At 38.2% G+C, this 20,062-nt stretch overlaps 2 protein-coding genes across 3 annotated transcripts in view; both read left to right on the plus strand.

The window, feature by feature from the left end:
* The window catches only part of LOC128738764 (uncharacterized), a 32,993-nt gene extending 12,985 nt beyond the window's left edge, over positions 1-20,008 (plus strand). For both annotated transcript variants that reach the window (XM_053834118.1, XM_053834119.1), the window contains exons 2-4: positions 10,648-10,891; positions 10,955-10,976; positions 19,292-20,008. In XM_053834118.1, coding sequence (XP_053690093.1) covers positions 10,715-10,891; positions 10,955-10,976; positions 19,292-19,470 — 378 coding nt within the window. In that variant the 5' untranslated portion in view covers positions 10,648-10,714 and the 3' untranslated portion in view covers positions 19,471-20,008. The remainder of the gene's footprint in view (positions 1-10,647; positions 10,892-10,954; positions 10,977-19,291) is intronic.
* Positions 11,302-13,211, plus strand: LOC128738765 (general odorant-binding protein lush). The gene is made up of 5 exons (XM_053834120.1): positions 11,302-11,367; positions 11,451-11,526; positions 11,601-11,695; positions 12,799-12,913; positions 13,056-13,211. The coding sequence occupies exons 1-5, from the start codon at positions 11,302-11,304 to the stop codon at positions 13,142-13,144; spliced, it is 441 nt and encodes a 146-aa protein (XP_053690095.1). The 3' UTR covers positions 13,145-13,211.
* Positions 20,009-20,062: the final 54 nt, after the last annotated feature.

Raw genomic sequence — 20,062 nt, forward strand, 5'->3', positions numbered from 1 at the left:
TTACACAACGTATGCAATTGACTTGTCTTGTGACAAACACCTTATGTTTGATAAATTAATATCCCACAAGCATTAGTTGAAGCATATACCTGAATGAACAAGAAAAAAGAAATTACATTGTGCTTAGCTGCGCGACTAATGGAGTGTTAACTAACACATTTATTTACAGGTTATCCCTATGGATTAATGCAATTGAACACAAAAAAAATCAAAAAAATATGCATGGTGAAAGCTATGTCTAAGTGTCCCCCGCGTTTCTGTGTGTCACCGTTGCTAATAGGAATGTTTTATAAAAAATAGTGAACTAGCGGACAATATTTTTTTTAATATTAACTATTATTACTATGTGATGCCGTGCAGTAATTTTAGTTTTAATTTAATATGTATTTGTTGTTGAACATCACTTAAAAATGATTGCAAAAAAATTTATGTTGACCCCCTAAAATTGATTTTTGTTGAAAAATATATTTAAAAATCAACATTTTTTTCTCAAACTGCATTATACGATGTAGGTTCACAAACTTCACTTTCCATGTAAATATCATGGATCTTGTTTTATGACTTAGCTATTCCCGTTGACTCACTGTTGACTACTCTCGCCTACTGTTAGAATAATGTCAATGTTAATTAAGGTGCGACTTGTTCATTTTTGATCAATATTACTTCTGTTGCCATCCTAATATTTGTGGGGTGTGGCCAAAGTTTCTTGGAAACATCGGGCAACATTAATGCTGGGAAAATTATAAAAACAAGTTACATGCTACATGTCATTTTTAAATAGTACCTACTTGCTAATACCGCGAAAATAGCTGTACAAAATCACGTCGGACTCGATTATTAACTAAATGTGTCGATTATACTACAACATGCAACATTGGTGTATTTTATTCATAATTAAATGTTTAGCCGTTAAAAATCGAATCAAAAATTATTTCGTATATGTCATAAACACCAATATCGAGACAATTATATAAATTACAATTACAATAAATTTTCATAGTGACTAAAGTTCTTAGCGATAATGAAATAGAGAAAAACTGCTAGCCTGATTTTTAGTTAAGTCCTGTAAACAAAAATAAAGAAGCGAGAGTTTGTTTCCTTATATGGTAGTTTGGAATAACCCACGCGGTTTTTACGTTGATGGCAACATGGCAACAATAGAACCTATTCGAAAATCGGGCCAGAATGGTATTCTAAGAGCGCGGACAACCAGGTGTGATTTGTAATACAGTAGGATTTCGAATTAGGCAACAACGGCGTATCGCCTATGTTGCGAAAATCGAAACCGTGCTAAAATCGAGTCCCTTTTTTGAAATGAAAAAATTGAATTTAAATGCGTTGGAAATAGACTAAATATTATTAATCAACGATTGCAACTATTTTATCTTTAAAAAGTCCGCTTAGAGCTATTTGTCCGGTGCAAGTAAGTTTTTGGCAATCTGCGGTAAGACGTAGTCCTACGGCAATAAAAATATGAAATATCTTCGAAATGTCTTATTACCGCCAGCTCCACGCGAAAAAATCATTCATTGACATGCATCATAGAAGCATTTCAATTTCTGTGTAGCTCATCGAAATGGAAACAACACAAAGCGAACTCCCCAATAAACTGCTTCCAAGTGACTTCTTAGTATCTTTACCGCTGCAGCGCGCTGGTGAGCTATACATTTCTATGAAGTGTGAATTCACAGTAAGGATCGCACAGCCAAGTCACACTTGTATCTCACAGTGAAGCCACACTTGGGGCCTTCACAGTGGCAGTGTAGTTGTTTTTATGTCCGCTTTGTGCGGTGTTTCGGAGAAGAAAAGACGCTGTCGTCAGTTCCATTGCCACTTACACTGCATCTAGGAGCCAGTGAACTAATGATTATACCTCTGCATCCTTGCTATTCGCTGAGAGAACTGTGTGAATCACTCTTCGCACCCGCTGCAAGTTGAGGTGCTGGCCATCCCTGGTCATAAAAAAAATATTCATAAGTCTGCCATCCCTCAAATTAGCCCGCGGGCCGCACGAATTATCACGAAGGGCCGCGCTTTGGCCATCACTGGTCTAAGTGATATACGGAAACCACAAAGTTATGGGTTGGCCTGCTTTTCGTATTGGTAAAGTTGAAAATTGCTAAATTATTTTTGAAGTAACTAAAGTTGGGTAATTGATACAAATTTAAAAAAAGTAATAAATAAGGTCACTTAGACGGTCACTGGAAAGTCGTAAGGTGGTCCCCCGGAAAATCCAGAATATATCGTGAATATTTTGAGTGTAATTTGACTACGCTAGAAGTATAATTTTGACTATTTGTGACTCAATTTGGCCATTGGATCGTTCACCGGGAGAAAATTCAAAGCTCACCTGAAATTGGATACTAGAAAAGCAAACCTTTTTAATTTGTAACAGATCAAAATAAAATGGAATATCATAGGTTTGATATAAAACATTTCGTATTTAGAAACAGAAATGATACAAATACTGCAAATGTTCGCTGACAAATAAACGAGGTTATTTCGCAAGTTTGTTGAAATTACCTATTTCGCTAATATCTAATTTGATATATGTGGTATAGTAAACCGCGGTAGCATTTCAGGTATCAAGTATCAGTATCTTTGGCTCGAGCAGCACGTTCCTCACAATTATGTGGAAGATTTGTGCCTTGCCCATCTTACCCGTGTCATCATTTACCTGATGAGGACGGGAAGAAAAACAGGAGGAACACATACATACCGAGAGATTTTTGTACCCCCGAGGGGATACTGCAATCCTTGGTAGTTAACATCAATAGTATACCCCCTGTGGGGTATACTCATGATAAATAGGAGCCTATAGCTCAATACCGCTTTCGGTAAGAAACATCAAAATGTCTCGTAATTTTAGTTTCCTAAAATCCGATTCATTTAAGACGTAGGATCCAAAGATCCTGTGACGCAATTGGGCCACTTCAGGACATTTGCAAATTACGTGATATGGTGTACTGTAGTCGGATTCACATAAATTACAATGAATCGATTCAGCCCGCATATGATAATTAAGTCTGCAGTGACCAGTCAGAAATCTGACAAGAATACTGCAATTTACCTTAGAGTGTTGCAAAAGAAATTTCGCAATCGTCTCACACGGCTTAACAATGAAACTTTTCGTTTGACGACAAGTTTCAAGATTTTTCCAATAACGTTCATGTTCAGATGAAAACCAAGATCGAATCTTTTGTTTTATTCAATATGCCGCAATTGGTAAAGCAGGTTCCGGTCCGAAAACCAGCTTTTCTGCTCCAAATCTTGCTAGTTCATCATCCCATTCATTTCCGGTTATACCAGAATGGCCAGGGACCCAAACCAGATGAACGGCATTTAGAATGCTTAGTTCTTCTAACTGAGTGTGGCAGGCGATGACTGTTTTAGATTTAGATTTAGCCGCACGAAGGGCTTTTATAGCGGCTTGACCATCAGAACAGAAGTAGACAATCTTGCCTATCAGTTCTTTCTGAAGTGCAAACTGAGCTCCGAACATAATTGCAAAGATTTCAACTTGAAAAACGGTGCAGTAACTACCCAACGAATAGGATTCCTCCAATTCCAGCTCACGACAGTAAACACCAGCGCGACCTTCGATCAAGGAACCATGGGTATAACAGACCACATAGTCAGAAATCTTCCTTTCCATGTATCATGACAACAAGGGCAAACTTGTCCTCAGCAACAATTTACGACCACAATCGAGTATGACCAGTGGAACCGTCCACAGACTGCCAATCGCGTGTAGTCGATAAGCACATATTAGTGCCTCTTGCTTCAGGTGGAAGTATATAGGTTTAATATTGAAAATAGCTTCTAGGGCGGCAGTAGGAGTTGTAGTAAATGCACCAGACATTAAACACATCCTTTGAAGATGGTTTAGCTTTCTCTGGACAGTCACAACTTCCCCTCTCTGCCAACATACAAGACAACCATACGGCATACGCCAGTATTGGTCTGACAACGACTGTGTACAACAGATGTATGTATTTGAGTTTAAGCCCCCAAGAGTTGCCAATGCTCGTCTGCATTGCCCAAAGGACATGCACGCATTTTTAATTCGGAAATCAATATTTGTGGACCAGTCAAGCTTGGAGTTGAGAATCAACCCCACGTACTTCACCTCGTTCACAACATCAACATCCGAATTGTAGAGGTGCAAAACGCGAGCTCCATTAGTATTTCTACGTCTTGAAAATAAGACGATAGATGTTTTGCTCGGATTTACCGAAAGTGCAGTTTCTCGGCACCACGTTTCCACGACACTTAGCGCCTGCTGCATTAAGTCAAATAATGTGCTTATGCACTTTCCAACTAGTAGGATGAGATAGTCATCCGCAAAATCATATGACGGATAGCCTAGACCATTGAGTTACCTCAGTAGGCCATCCGCCCCAAGGTTCCATAAAAGAGGCGAGAGAACGCCACCTTGTGGACATCCACAAACACTTTGCTTCGAAATGCTTGCTTGCCGTAACGATGAAGAAAGCAATCCGTTACTAAGCATTTGTTCTATCCACTTTATGTTTATTGAAGGCACATTATTATAACGAGCAGCCTCCAAAATGGAAGCGAAAGATACGTTATCAAACGCGCCTTCAATATTCAAAACCCGATTTAATCCACCTAGTGGTGAAAGGACCGTATATCCTACTTGCTATATGAGATAGAAATCGACACGTCTTCGGAACATAATTCATCTATTGGTTAACTTTGCGTAGTGCGTTGGTTTACATAAAATTTTTGAAAATTGAATAAGTTTACAAAATTTGAACAAAATAGGAATACTTTTAAATTTTGGTAGATCCTTTTTTCATGAAATTGCTGAGTAAGGATAAGTAAGTTGTTATTAATCTGAGTAAGTGCAAATAAAAGTAAGTTGTAATTGTAAGAGGAAATCTTATTCTTTAACATATACATTGCCTAGTAAAGGTCTAGTTTATAGGTTTTTGAACTATGCATAATTTTTCTGTAATGCTATTCTATTTGTTTCACATCAATAGAGTTTCCTTGAGTAATTTTCATCAATTTTTATTAACCTTCAATTACTCACGCTGTTGTATTTTGTAAAACACGTATAGGTTTTTCAACGCCATATTGTTATAAAGTTTCAAATCGTTGTTTAACTAACGTATATTCTTCAATAAACTTATTATGAGCAAAATGTCATAATTATTCAATGCATTAATTCAATTCAATGCAAAACTGACATCACAGAAACGAATCAATCAGCATGTGAGGTGTACCAGAGTTTGGCCCCAACTGGAATTTGTTCTTGTTTCTTCATTTTAAAAAATGGTGTCTGTAAACTATCAGCAAATGTAAAATGTTTAAAATGTATCCTTCTGCTGGTAGTTGAGTAATGCGGAGTCAAAATTAGGGTATTTTATATAATCAAAGTTCTACAGTTCCGAAACAAGCAAACATAGAGGTATACTATTTTCGGCAAAGTTGTGTGATTTTACTATTTGTACATTTTTTTTAGTACATAGAAAAGTCACACAATTACAAAAAGAGCAAAAAAAGAAAAACTGATTTTACACATTCATGTACAATAAATAAGATTTCTCTATCTTCGCTGCAGAGATAGAAGGTTACTGTCTTTAGCAAAATTTCTTGAAATAATATGCTCTAAAACTTTGCAGAACACATCAATGTGTTATATTGAAGAAAAATAATTTTTTTATTTCACTTTTAGGGGGATTAATCAAAATTTAAATTCCACCAGACGATAGAGCTTTCAATTTCAAGAAACTCTTCCAAAGGTTCGATAAATCTAAAACCAAGTTTTCCCAGTCAAAACTCTGATGCGCACGTGGCACGTTTTCTTTGGTTTGGGGCTATAGTGTGCGCGAGTAACTGTGTTACAAAAGTTGGCGCGAGTGTTCGAGGGTCAATATATTTTGACCGGTAATATCAATTCTTGTGAAATTTTGCATACATATTCGTAGTGTCAAAACCTCTCGTTTGATATTAAAATAATTGAAATTGGGTAAATTATCTTGGTTAAAATCATTATAAATTATTGTTAATTTAAATTATTGTTAAAATTAAAATATTGTTAATAAAATGGTGTGCAGTACACGGTTGCTCATAACTTTCAAATTAAATGTCCAATCAAAAAATCATTCAATAGTGATCTGTTAGGATCTATTACCTGCCAAATGAGGCTAATAGCGCCTAAATTGGTTTGGCCATCTCCGAGAAACAGGCGATAATTATTAGGCTAATAGCGCCTAAATTGGTTTGGCCATCTCCGAGAAACAGGCGATAATTATTACCTTGTCAAAACAGGTTTATAAGCATATGTAAACAAAATTATAAATATTAGTATAAAATACAATGTTCACAATGTAAAAAATCCGAATCGATTCGCCTTTCGCGTTATCGAGAAAAAAATATTTGAAATAAGGCCAAAAATATGGTGTAAAAAGTACTACGCCCCCTTAAGTCGACTTGCCTCTCCGAAACTGGAAACGTTACTGCAGAACCTGGGCCAGCTCGTGCGTGCTGAAGATCGTAGAGCCTTTGCATAGGCTTTCCGGGCCTGTTTGAAAGGCTCCACGCCATCCCTACGTCATCTATTCCAGGTTCTCCTGCATCGTTTCTTTAGTTTCGCGAGATGAGAGTTCCACCATGTCGTTTTAATGATTTTTAGCGGGCAAGCTACTTCAAAAGCTTCCGCAATAAAAGAGGTTGTGACATCTACAGCCACATCCAAGTTGATCGATGACTTAATCGTCGGTTCGAATCCTTGAAATTTCGTCGCCAGTTCCTCCTCAAAGAGTTCCCAGTCGGAAAATCTCTGATTGCGAAAAGTTGCAGCGTTCAAGGAGACACTCAAATGATCAAAATATATAGAGCAATGATGAGATGTTGGTGTCTCATTTGAGACATGCCATTGTGCCAACTCATGACTGATCCTGTTAGAGCAGAGTATATCTAACTAATTATATCTAACATTTCCTCTCTGCCAGCTCGTATGAAAGTTGGACAATTGCCAATGTTGAGTATTCCAAGATTGGTACTACTCAAATATTCCATCAAGTCAGAGCCTCTCAGATTGATATCCGAGCTGCCCCAAATGATGTGATGGGCATTGGCATCACTACCTACAATGAGTGGAAGTCCATTTGATTGGCAGTATTGCCCGTTTCTTTGGCAACAAAACGCGCTGCTCACTTTTTTGATAGCTTGAAATCGTCGCAGGAAGAATCTGCTTGGCTGTATGTAAGTTCTAAGTATATATTATGCTTATCTAGCACGTAAGCTATTGATTTACTTAAGAAAATAAACGATATTTACCCCCGCGATGATTCTGATGGCGACGGTTTCGCCCGCGACGGTTATAATTCATCGCGTACGAAAGGGTGGGAAATTGACAAAATCTCACCACATTTCTGAAATCATCGCTGGGAGACGGTTCGTTCTGTGGTAAGCATGCAGAATAGTAGACATAACGCCTATACACATCATCCATGACGAGTTCTACTGTGACTGCACAATATCTCGAGTAGTCAACTCAGAGATAAGGAATGCACTTATTGGCTTATGCAACAATATGCATGCCCTGGGCATCAAACGAGGATTTGTCATACATACCAGTTTTGCTGACAACAGCAAAGTTCTGGTTTCCAATATCCGTCGAATGCCCGTTTATTTGAAGATTTATTTGTGCAACTCTAACTATTTGACTAGCGGAGTATATGCACAAACAATCAGACACAAGATTGTAAGCGAAGCCAACTATGTTGGCCAGAACGCACTGGGCGTAATATTCATAAGGGAAAAGGGATAGGACTCCTATGTTGTTCCCACGAGATGCAAGGGACAACAAAGATCGGCCGTACCAGAGTCCCGCTACCAGGCACAGTAGCGGCAAGATGCCCAACGCTACTATACTTACACATCTAATAGCGAATATATCAACTTTTGTATAAGCTCTTCATCAGGTATTGTGCTCTTCTGGGAAAATTTTAACAGAAATCTAACCATCGTAGTTAGTCATGGCCATTCCGTAATCCGCGTTGACGGTATATAATATTTTTATGGGTTTTGCCTGAGAAAAAGTTAGAGAGAAGTATATTATTGCTTTTATTTTCACCTTTTCCTGGACAATTCAGAATGAGGCTTCTTGTAAAAGCGAACAGGCTACGAAAACTTTGTTGCTTTCTTCAACGCGATAAACAGTTCGATGCCCTTGATCATCACTTTCAATCATTTAATGTCCGATCTTTCGATGCATTTCATAGTGGCCAGGTTGAGTCACAAACCGCTGAATTTATATTGCTATTTCACAATGTTCAATTCGAGGTAGCATGAAAATAATTCCGAACTCAGAGAATGTTCCGGATTTGTCGGAGAATCGCATGATTGCTTCTGAATAGCACGGATTTTTTACTTTACTTATGTTACGCCAAATAATAAACCATAGGGACTTTAAAGAGAATGTTGAAGACTTCACAGAAATGCAAATTTAGCGGATGCTCTAGAAGACCAAGAGGGGATTTTTTCTGTCTCACCAATCATCTGTAAGATGGAAAAATATATACTTGGCATCTTTCCCAAAGAAACCATGGTCCCCAAGCAGCACGTATTTGGCACTTTCAGTTGCAGCAACTCATTTCTGACTAAAATTAGTCACAAATCGGTTGCTACAACCTGATCCCCAGTATATTTTGACGTAGGCCTACGTCTTACGGCAAGGTTTGGCTGGGTAGGGTGTCATTCCAAAAAATCTTTCTCGAAAAGTGGTCAGGTTTTGAACGCTAATAGTTTAGCGGGTTCCCGATCGATTTTCAAAATATTTACCCCAATCGATCGGAACATCTAAGAACTGGATCAAAAGAAGAACGCTAATATTTCGTAAGCGTATACTATTGAAAAACTGAAACTGAGATCGTCCAACTAGAAATCCTCGCATCCTGATTGGTCGAAGAAAAGACGTCATCATGGTTTGCACGTGTTTTTTGCAAAAAAGTGACAGAAACTCCTCGTCCCAATAGGTCGAAGATTCTTTACGGCGCTTAAACCTATACAACTAAATTGATATCTCTGCTTGGAAAGTACCTCAGAGTGCAAAACCACCCGCTTTTTTCAACCGATGTTCGTTTCAACGTTTAAACCTAGTACAATGTGATGTCTTGAAAGTAAACAGCTTTCTTAAAGTATAAAACTACCCCTTTTCTTCAACCGCCTTTAACATTTAAGATTGAAATTAGTCCAAATTGATGTCCTGAAGGTGAAACGCCATCGAAAAGCTTCCGACATTCCTTTCCTTTTGTCAGATTGTATCCATATAGGTACTGCAAGAATATGTTCGAAACTGTTGTGTTGCATTTGTGCATGTGACGTGAACGTGACACAGAATTCTCAAAAGAAAATCAGCGACTCTCTTACCCGAGAATAGTTTGGACCGTTTCATTTGCTGCTTTGCATCAGTTAGTTGCTGGCAATTCTTTACATAGTTTTCATAGTTAAGCATTACATTTAGATTAATTTCTTTCGAAAATGATGGACAAGACAAGGCAGGAGGGACCCGTAGTGATGCTAATGTTTATTTGACTGTCAACTCAGTATAAGGCAGTAAGGTACAAAATATTTTGCAAAAAACTTTAACTTATTTAGTAGCTTTCAATCATGAGAATGAATAAAACGCTGTAAAAAATTATCGACTTGCAAAAATTTGGATTTCTCAACCTGCAGCACAACCAAACCATTTTAACAAAATAATTTTTGATATCATCAAATCAAATACATAGATACATGTATGTCTAACTAAATAGTGTTTGATGTTGAAGTAAGATTTGAGGCGCTATTAACATTCATTCGAAATTATTGAATGTTCTCAACCTGCAGTCTCGACAAAGCCTATTATACATGCTGCATGCAGCATTTATACACGAAGAATCGAATTATTACATGCGTGAATACATGCTACTATCGCCACAAAGAGACTTACGTAGTCCTGCATCACCTATATGCGGTTGTGTCTTGTACGCAACCTCTCTGATTTTATCCTTTAAATGTTACGGGGTTATTACGAGCAAATAACAGCATGTAAAACGTTCAATAGTTTACGTTTAGCTCTATTTATAGATATTTAGGTCTTAGGTCTATTGTTGCCTATTGCAAGTGAACAAAACGTTTTTTATAGCTAGGTGGCAGAAATATATACGTGGCGAAAACATATTCGTATAGCAAAAAAATGCAGTGCATGTCATACAGGTAACACCCGGGTGATATCACAATAGATCAACGATACTGGTCGCAGTGATGAGTCCATACAGGAAAAAAACATATTCGTTACCCTAGTATAGAACAGACGAAGGAAAAGGATAGTGAAAAGTAATGAAATCGAAGGTGTTATATAGTGTCCTTAGATTAGGATACGCCTTGTAATGTGGAAAAGGTAGAAACTGAATAAGGGAAGATCATTGACGCAATACTTATTAGATTCTTAAAGATTCTTATTCCTAAAAAGAATTGTGGTATATGCGGTCACGCATGCACCGAAATCATCAGAAATCCTGTAAATAATATACGAATAATATCAAGTTTTTATATTATTCTTTTAAGTTAGTTAAATCGCCACGTCTTAAATTAAAAATCAATGTAACAAAGTGTTATTTCCATTTACAGCCAGTATCTTGCTTGACGGCAAAAGACTGAAATTTACAACGGAGAATAGAAACATAACGCACAAAAAATGCGCGTCGAAATGAATCTGAACATTCAGGAATCTCAGGGATTGCGGGATGATATTGATAGCCGTATAGCGGAGTTTAAACAGGATTCGGAGAAAATGAGCGATCTCAATTTTTTTGTCGATGAAGTGCTCAACGAAGCACAGAAAAGCGCTGAAGTTAAGCTTCAAGACAAATTGGTAAGTGATACCAGTATAAGTTGATTCTGATCAAAAGCTAATGAAATCGATGTTTTTTTTCAGGCGGAAGAGAGACCCCGTAACGGTATGTACAACAGCACACTGTCTAATTTTAATTATATCTTGTTATATCGTATATGCTACTTTTAAAAATCATTGTGCAGTCGTAACTGTAGTGTAAAAGCGGTTATTTTGACACTTCGATAATTGCTACGCTCGCGAATCAAAGTGAGTTAATTGCAATCCCGGTGGAATTGATTATCATACTTTTCATGATATTGCGAAGTTGGTTCTAGTTATAAAATAGTAAACCAGAATCGTTCACATCGAGTTTCTATTTAGGTTTTCATTATGAGAGTTCGCAAGAGAAAGGTTGTTTTAAAATTTTAATTTAAATATGAAACGACACAATGAGAGGTTTGATAGTTTTGACGTTGATGGTGGTATTAAAAGTGCTAGGACCTAGTGATGGCGCGGTAAGTATGATTTAGAGTTTATATTGCAATGTCAATGTATATGACAATATATTGAAAATCTAAATTATTGCAATGATTTTCAGATGACTATGAAGCAGCTGAACAATTCACTTGATATGATGCGAAAAGCCTGTGCTCCAAAGTATAATGTTGATGAAGGTACTTGTCGAAAATTCAGGCCAAACGCCGATTGTGGTAACTACAATTAAATTTAACGTAACGTTCTATTTCAGCTAGTTTGAATAATCTCAGGGAAGGGAAGTTTCCTGTTGATGCGGATAATGAACTCAAGTGTTATACTATGTGCATAGCACAAATGGCTGGAACAGTAAGTAACTTCTCATAAGAAACGCCAGTAAATCTATGCTGTTTTCTATTCTGAGACTTTGAATATTATGTAATAACGGTTTGATCTTGACCTCTGATACGTGGACTTGAGTTAGAATCATGCCAACTATTAGCATAGTTGGGTAATATGAGTAAAGGAGGCATTTCTCCAGGATAGGTCGCGAGATCTGACCGAAACATCATGGTGTGGTCGTGAGATCGGTTGAACGTCAAAATTCGCTTCTGGAGGCACTGCTTATAACGATCCGATTTTATTGTCTTATCTGTTATGAACACCTGAAATTTCTAACCACAACTGCAGACGTCCTGGCAAACCGTGATTTTGCACGCAATTTTAAAACAAATATAAATTTATTTTTGGCAAGAACATTACATGAATCCTTGCCAGATGGTTTTTTTCACTGGTACCTATCTATCTGGAGTGAGTATGCATCCGTCAAATTTGCTCAACATTTTTGAACACGGGTTCTGGCTATGCTATTCTGTTTAAGGGTCTGGTTAGGTTGTTTGCTGGTTCGAAAAGACTTAAAATCTTCTCTGGGGCTAATTCTTCGAACTTGTGCAAAATGCGTGTACCGAAGAATTGCCCATCGCGGCTACCCGAACCCGTTATGCTATTCGCTCTGACGGGGCCGCAGTGGAATCATCTACATTAATTTCAAGTTCGCGTGAATCCAGAATAGTGATTTGGTTAAGTGTCCAGAAGACGGAAATATTTTGAAATTGATTTTCACGCATTCAACTATAGGCAGTTCTGTGAGTGGAAATAAGGTTGTGCGGAGCCGTCATGGCGAATTGAAATGCGAATGGAAATGTCTGCACGATCTTCGTCAGCTGAAGCCAAACCACAGAAAAAAGACATCGATTCAAGAACAAATTTGTCTGGAATTCTTGGATAAAAATTCAAATTAAAAAGGCTTAATATACTAGTGTCACCACCACTATACTCATGTTGAATTTGGAAAATAAAATCATGTATTAGTGTGTCAATGTTGTAACCTTGTTGTAAGAGTAGATTAAAAACTGCATAGATGTGTATATTAAACTTTTAGTTGTATAATAATGTAAACATTTATATTACAGCTTACAAAAAAAGGTGAAATAAGTTATTCCAAGACTGCAGCTCAAATTGATGCAATGCTGCCGACAGAACTGAAAGCTCCTGCCAAAGAGGCTTTAAATGCTTGCAAAAATGAACGTAAGCATCTAGAAACTGTGATGATAAATTTCGTCTGTCAAGTTGCATATTTATTCAATGACCAATTACTTCTTCCAAACACATAAAGCTTTTGCAGCCAACCCAAATACGTTCTTTTAGCGAAATAAAACTTTTATTACAGAATCTTCATACAAAGATCCCTGCGACAGAGTATTTTTCTCGATAAAATGTGCAGCTGAATTTAATCCAGATGTTTTTATCTTTCCCTGAACGACGACTACCTTGGCTCATACCGGAAAATGTGTAACGGAACTATATATAAAATGTAGAATACAATTCAGATGCAGTATTTCAGAAAAGTTTGTTTAGTCATGGCACTATGTATGATAATATATATATAAATGTAAGGAAGAGAACGTAAATTGTTTTCTCTCATTTCGAAGAAATCACTCGAATATTATTTGGTGGGCTCTGCTGGAATTGCAAGCGGACCCTAAACTTGATGACCATCACCTGCCACCATTTTGTTGCTTATCAATATCAAAAGAATTTGCATTCTTCATTGTGTAAGTTCCGTGACCTGTTAAAAACGTAGACCAGAAAGAAGGAAAAAACATTCAGCGTCAACTGTTACTGAGTCTTACTTCTACCAGCCAAGAGCCTAGGTGGCTCTTGTAGTATCAAGAATTCCTCTCCACTGTATTTGAGTCTAGGCTACTCGTCGCCAATTCGTTGCGCGTCTCGACACACGCAAATCGGCTTCAACCTGGTCGAGTCTGGCGACGTGGACGGCCCGCCGTATTCTCCCAACTTTCCCCAGGAGCCAGATGCGAATCTCTCTAAGTAGTGCCAGCAACTCATGGTTCACGGCACTCTCCGCTATCCGTTTGTACTCCGCAAAAAAATAATACGTAACACCTTTGGTTCAAATACAGCAAGTGCGCGTATGTCTTTCATAAGCAATGGTACTGTCTTAAGTCCGTAGAGGACTACCGGTCAGATTAGCGTTTTGTACATTGTCAGTTTTATGCGGCAGCATATGCTGCTTGATCGAAGCATCTTGCGGAGGGTACAGTAGGCTCGACTTCCAGCTTGAATGCGTCGTTGAATCTCCTGGTATTATTGTCGGCGGTGATCAAAGATCCCAAATATATGAACTCATCAGCCACTCCAGGTCATCGCCGTCAATAGTCACTGTCCGTGGGAGGCAAACGTTTTCTCTGGAGCCTTTTCCTACTATAAGGTACCCCGGGGCAAGTGGGAATACGGTGTAAGTGGGAACGGAGCTCATAACCCTCTTCAGCCTCATTTTCTCCAACCGAACCTTTCTAGAAATGAAAGATACAACTCAAACTCATGTATTAAAATTATGGATTATTTATACAATACATACACAATTTTCTGTTATTTTATGCTTTTGACGTAGGACTACGTCTTACGGCAAGTTTTGAGATAGGGAGTCATTCCAAAAAATCGAAAAATGCGAGCGTCACGAAAAATAAAAGGTTTTGAGCGCTAATAGCTCAGCGGTTTACCGATCGATTTTCAATATTCTTACACCAGTTGACCGGAAAATCTTCTAAGAATTGACCCAAATGAAGAAAAGTATGGATTCTTGATGTTGAACTATTAAAAAATTGAAAATAATGAACCTATGTTTTACCAGAATTCTCGCTTCGTGATTGGTTGGAAGATTCCTTGCGATGATCTAAACCTATACCAATTTGATATCTGTGCTTGGAAAGTAAGCCAAAACAAGTGACCAAGTTTCCTCATTTCAACAAGATGTCAACACCGCGGTTAAACCTAGACCATTTTGATGTCCTTGCTTGGGAAGTACGCCAGAAAGAGTGACAAAGCCCCCTCGTGCCAACAGATTTCTTACGAACGCGATTAAACCTAGTCCAATTTTATGTTTGTTAGGGAAGTGTGCCAGAAAAAATGACACAAGTTGGTTGTCCCAACAGATTGCAAATTCTAGTGTTCGGTTATAATACGACTCTATATGAAGGTGAAATTAGTCATCATCGATTCTGCCAATTTCAAAAGCAGTTTTTTTGTTTGAAACAAAAATTCGGTTTATGAAAATATATTCGCTGTGTTTAGATTGCCAAGAAGAATGCAGTATATACATTTTTATAAACACAATCCCGCTTTTGGACCGAAAAGCTGCTTCCGAAATTGGGCTTTCCGACGAAAAGTCAATGACTGCTAGTTTCCCGTGAATACGCATGCTTACCGTTTCATTAGAAGTGTATTGAAAAGATGTGCTGTTGATAAAATAGGATTGACATGTAGCATGTATATATGTTGCATATAGCATGTATACATGAAGAATCGAATGATTACAAGCATGAATACATGGTACTATCACTACAAACAGACTTACGTAGTCCTGCGTCACCTATATATGCGGTCGTGTCTTGTACACAACCCCTCTGATTTTTAATCAAATTTGAATATAGGTCCCACCTGCCCCGTTTACCGGGGCCATATCGCCATAATTTTGAAAATTCTCCTCCAGATTCATTTCATGTAAATTGATAGGCCTTTTTCGTCACTGAGAAAACTTTTCGTATAGTTTCTATGTGTTTCACACATAGATTTTTGCCATGTGCCCAGTAAATGAACTTTGTGTGCCAAACAGTTACTATTTATGTGTTTTTAAAATTTGCACATACTATTCATATGCATATAATTTTCATGTGTACTTCTGGGCGGATTGTGTTTATATGTGGCACATAATCATAAGGATTTTCATATGGAAATTTTCCATTAGTTATGTGCGGATTATTTTAAGTGTAATTAATCTTTCGAAGTGATACCACTGAAGAGTTTCTGTGCTGAAAGAATTTCAAAATAATCATGGGGATAGATAACACAGTGGAATAAACCCAAACTACGCATTTTTTAGGTCCCACTTGCTCCGGGTGCCTTATATTTGGTTTTCGACGCATTAATTTGTTATCCAATCCTCTTAGTTTCTAGTAATATCAAGGCCGTCTACGAAGGCTACTCTTGCTGAAGATCGTTCCTCTAGTTTCGATGCCCACTCGCAGGATCACTCCTTCTACAGCAATGTTGAATAACATCCAGGACAATTAATCCCTTGCCGAAACCCTCTGCGCAATTCGAAAGGACTCGAGAGTGCCCTCGAAACACGCACAAAGCACGTCACTCGCTCCAGGGTAGCTTTGATCAGCCGCGTCAATTTGTCCGGAAACCCTTACCCGTGCATTACCTGCAAAAGCTGTTCCAGAAATACCAGATCGATAAGAATATGGTCGATTTAGTTCAAGGTTCGTTGATCAGGTCAGCTTGCTTCTGGCGGTAGTATATATTATAAACCTTATAAACCGTCCATATACACTAACGCAGAAAATAAGTTTTTGTCACTTCAAAAGCACTTATCTTCAATGATTCATTCCCAAGTAACAACTCCAAGTTTTATTACGTTCATATAGTGGTTTTCATGACCAATTTCATAAAACCGCTAATAAAACTATTAGCTCCACCAGAATTTTCTGATGTCCGCTATAAAATTGCTTTCTGACCAAGTGGCTCACTCTTCAGAATGTTTTCATAACCTCTACAAGAATCAGGTTATACACTAGGGTTGCCAAGTGGCCGGTTTTTGGCCGGCCCGACCGGATTTTCACCTGCAAAGCCGGTGGCCGATCAATCCTGCAAAAAGGCCGGTTTTCTGACAAATGAAGCCTGATTGGTACTTTTTGCCGGATTTGTTAAATTTTCTGATAAATTTATTAGCAATTCTGAGTAGTGGATCATTGAAGATAGCCAGTTTTGCAGTGACAATACTTTGCTTTTGACGGTAATCAACCAGAAGCAACTAGTTGTCACTCTGAAACTATAGCTATGCTATCTTCAATAATCCATTTAATGTTCGTTGTGGTTTCGATTCCGGCGACTACCCAAATAATATGTCAATAACGCACATTACACATTCCACGCAAATCCTCTAATAATATGCTACGACACTCCCCCCCCCCCCATTTTTTGAAGGCAGGACCGAGCGGCCGGTTTTTATAATTTTGAGACTTGGCAACCCTATTATACACCCAAGGGGTCGTGTCACGCTAAAACCGATTAAGCTTTCGCTGCTTGACAGCCACCGCCATAATATAGTAAAGCTTTACGCTTTTCGCTCTGGTGAAAGCTAAATATCAGTTCGCCAGGTTTGTCAACTTGAAAATATATCCGTGAGCAGAAAAGCTAAAGGTATACTGACAGATCAGTCTGCTCGATTTAGTTTATAGCTACCATAATAAAATATCCCATTCGCGTTGACGGCATTAAACGATCTCTTGCACGCTCATAGAAATGCCCGTATGTACGTGTGGATGAAAATCTGCCAAAATGTTTCGATCTCTTGCGCTCTTTATGAAATTCCTATTCCGTTTCACCCCTACAGTAAACTTTTGGAGGTGGCAGCAGCGTTCGTCAACGCGAATAGAATAAATAAGGAATTTTTGGCAGGTTTAGTTCATTTGAAGCATGTGCCAAGGGTAAGTCGCTTAGAACATGGTTGCTGGCTTAATTTAGGGAACAGCTTACCTCATTGATTACAATTGCGGTACATTCATTTCACAGTTCATAGCACACTGTGGCCCACCTTTTTGACTTTTAAGTTTTTAAATGTAAGCAATTGGCAGCCTTGCAAGGGGTCGGTCACTCGGCACAGCCGTTTTTATGTTAGGCGACTTGAAAAGAGCCGAATTGTGCCGATGCTGTACCAAAAGTGCCGAACTGCAATATTTGTTAAATTCGTTATAATCTGATAGATCTGGCAACCGTGCAAGGTGATTTTGACAACTGGCAGTGCTCCCATTTCATATGTAAAATTGAACCGGAGGTGTGCCGCTTGATATTTCTGGAGTGCCGCGTCACAATGTGCTGAGTGTCCGACCCCTTGCAGCCTTGCCAATGTTTGTTATTGTCAAAGCGATCAAAACAGTCTAGCTGTGCGCAGGGGGCGGAGGCGCGTTTGACAGGTTTCACACGATCAGCACCTCAGCTGCACAGTAAGGTACAAACTGAACAAAATTTCTATAAATGAGGTGAACGGAATGTTCTCAGCGACTTACCGTTGGCATGCGCGCATAATATCTATACCTATAAAAATGGATTTCTGTCTGTCAAGATGTTCCTGATAAAATCGATTACTGAACCAATCGGCGTGAAAATTTGCATGTAGAGGTTTTTGGAGCTAGGGAAGGTTCTTATGTCGGGGGCTCCCATACAAATGAAACACAAATTTCTGCATAACTCGAGAACTAATCAAGCAAATGGAACCAAATTTGGCATGTGAAGGTTTTTGGAAGCAAGAATTTTCTCTATGATGAATTCGGACCCCTCCCCTGTTTAGGAGGGGTGGCACTCATACAAATGAAGTACAAATTTCCTCATAATTTGAGAACTAATCAAGCAAATGGAACCAAATTTGGCATGTGGGGATTTTGGGATGCAAAAATATTTTCTATGGTGATGTAGGATCTCTCCCCACTTTAGCAGAGGGGGCTCCTATACAAATGAAATTCAAATTTCCTCATAACTCGAGAACTAATCAATCAAATGGAACCATATTTGGCATGTGGGTGTTTTTGGAGGCAGGAATTTTTTCTATGATGAATGAGGACCCCTTACCTTTTTAGGAGGGGGGGGGGCTCCCATACAGATGAAATACAAATACTTGCTTCGAAAAGTTTTTCCGTGAAATGGTATTCTGCGAAACTATATTCCGCGTTATGTTCAACCGAGAATTGGTGTTCCGCAAAATGGTATTCGGCGAATACCCTCTTGCTCCGTCTGACAGGAAAAACGATTGATAATAACTTTCTTTCTGCAAAACACTTTGCTTTGATGAATTTTTGTTTGTGAACTAAAACAAAATATTAGAATATGGCAATATGGCCTCGCATTAAAAAATGATTTGGTGTTGAACTTCGGTATTCTTCATAATAGCAGCAAAAAAACTCTTTGGTCAGGTTGCTACCGATTTAATAGCTCTATAAAACTAACAGATTTATTGCAGTTTGATAAGCCACCGCGATAAGATAAATTTTGATTGGTGCGCCATTTTGTATTGCTACGCCACAAGTTTATGAGAGACGTGGTGCAGCCAACCAGTTTTAACGTGGTAATATAAGCAACCACAATATATTTGCTTTATTACCAGTTTTATTATTTCTAGCTAACTATAAGTGTATTTGAACTCGTTTCTTCTTGGTATTGCGTAATACCACAATCACAATAACACCAGTGGTAATTATTAATACCGCAATAGAACCTTTATAAAATTCAAGTAAAACCAAGTGGCTTTAGAATTGTTACTTGGGTTATAAATGTTCCAAATAATCTTCATGTCACATCAATAACATAACATTGCATGTTTTTCAGGGAACAAACTCTTGAGTGGGCTGAAACAGCACCGCGTCGTGACTCGGACAAGGGGTATTGTGTTGAGAATTTTCGAGGCAATATGCAACTGCACGAATTCAGCTACACTGCCAGGACAAAGGCCAGGACCAGCTACAGGTGCCCCAGCCACGACAACAACGGCTTCCGAGAATAAGTAATCCTATGCAAGTGTCAAAGTATCGCGACACATGCAATAATGCTAAACAGATTTTTTAGTTATGCAAGTGATAAAAAATCTTTACAAATAAATAAGATAATCGTACAATAGGAAGGTGCATACTATGTAGGAATCCAACCGTTAAACCACCGTCAGTTTTTAAGTATCGATGTAACTATCGGCAAAACCTACAATCAGCTATTGAAGTCATATGTTCACTTACAACACAGAAACCTTCCATCACAATTGTAGTATGTATTTTGGAATCCAAACCGCAACGATTTGATCTCACAATTTGAATGAATCAATTTTTTCGTGTCTTATAACAATTGGACCGCATTAGAAACTGCATTTTTTGGAACTTTCTACGAGTCCCTATTTGGTGTATAGAACTGCTATCCTGGTGATGGGATACAAAAACCTATGGATGTTAGAAATAGTATCTTAGTTTTGCAAAACATGTATTCCAGGAACTGAAACATATGTAACACTGTGTACAGACCATATTCAATAAAACGCACAATGGTGCCAGATGTATACCCGTAACAGATTATTGATTCATCTATACCTATAAAAATGAATTTCTGTCTGTA

This window comes from Sabethes cyaneus, chromosome 2 (genome assembly GCF_943734655.1).
Source record: "Sabethes cyaneus chromosome 2, idSabCyanKW18_F2, whole genome shotgun sequence".
Taxonomy (NCBI): Eukaryota; Metazoa; Arthropoda; class Insecta; order Diptera; family Culicidae; genus Sabethes; species Sabethes cyaneus.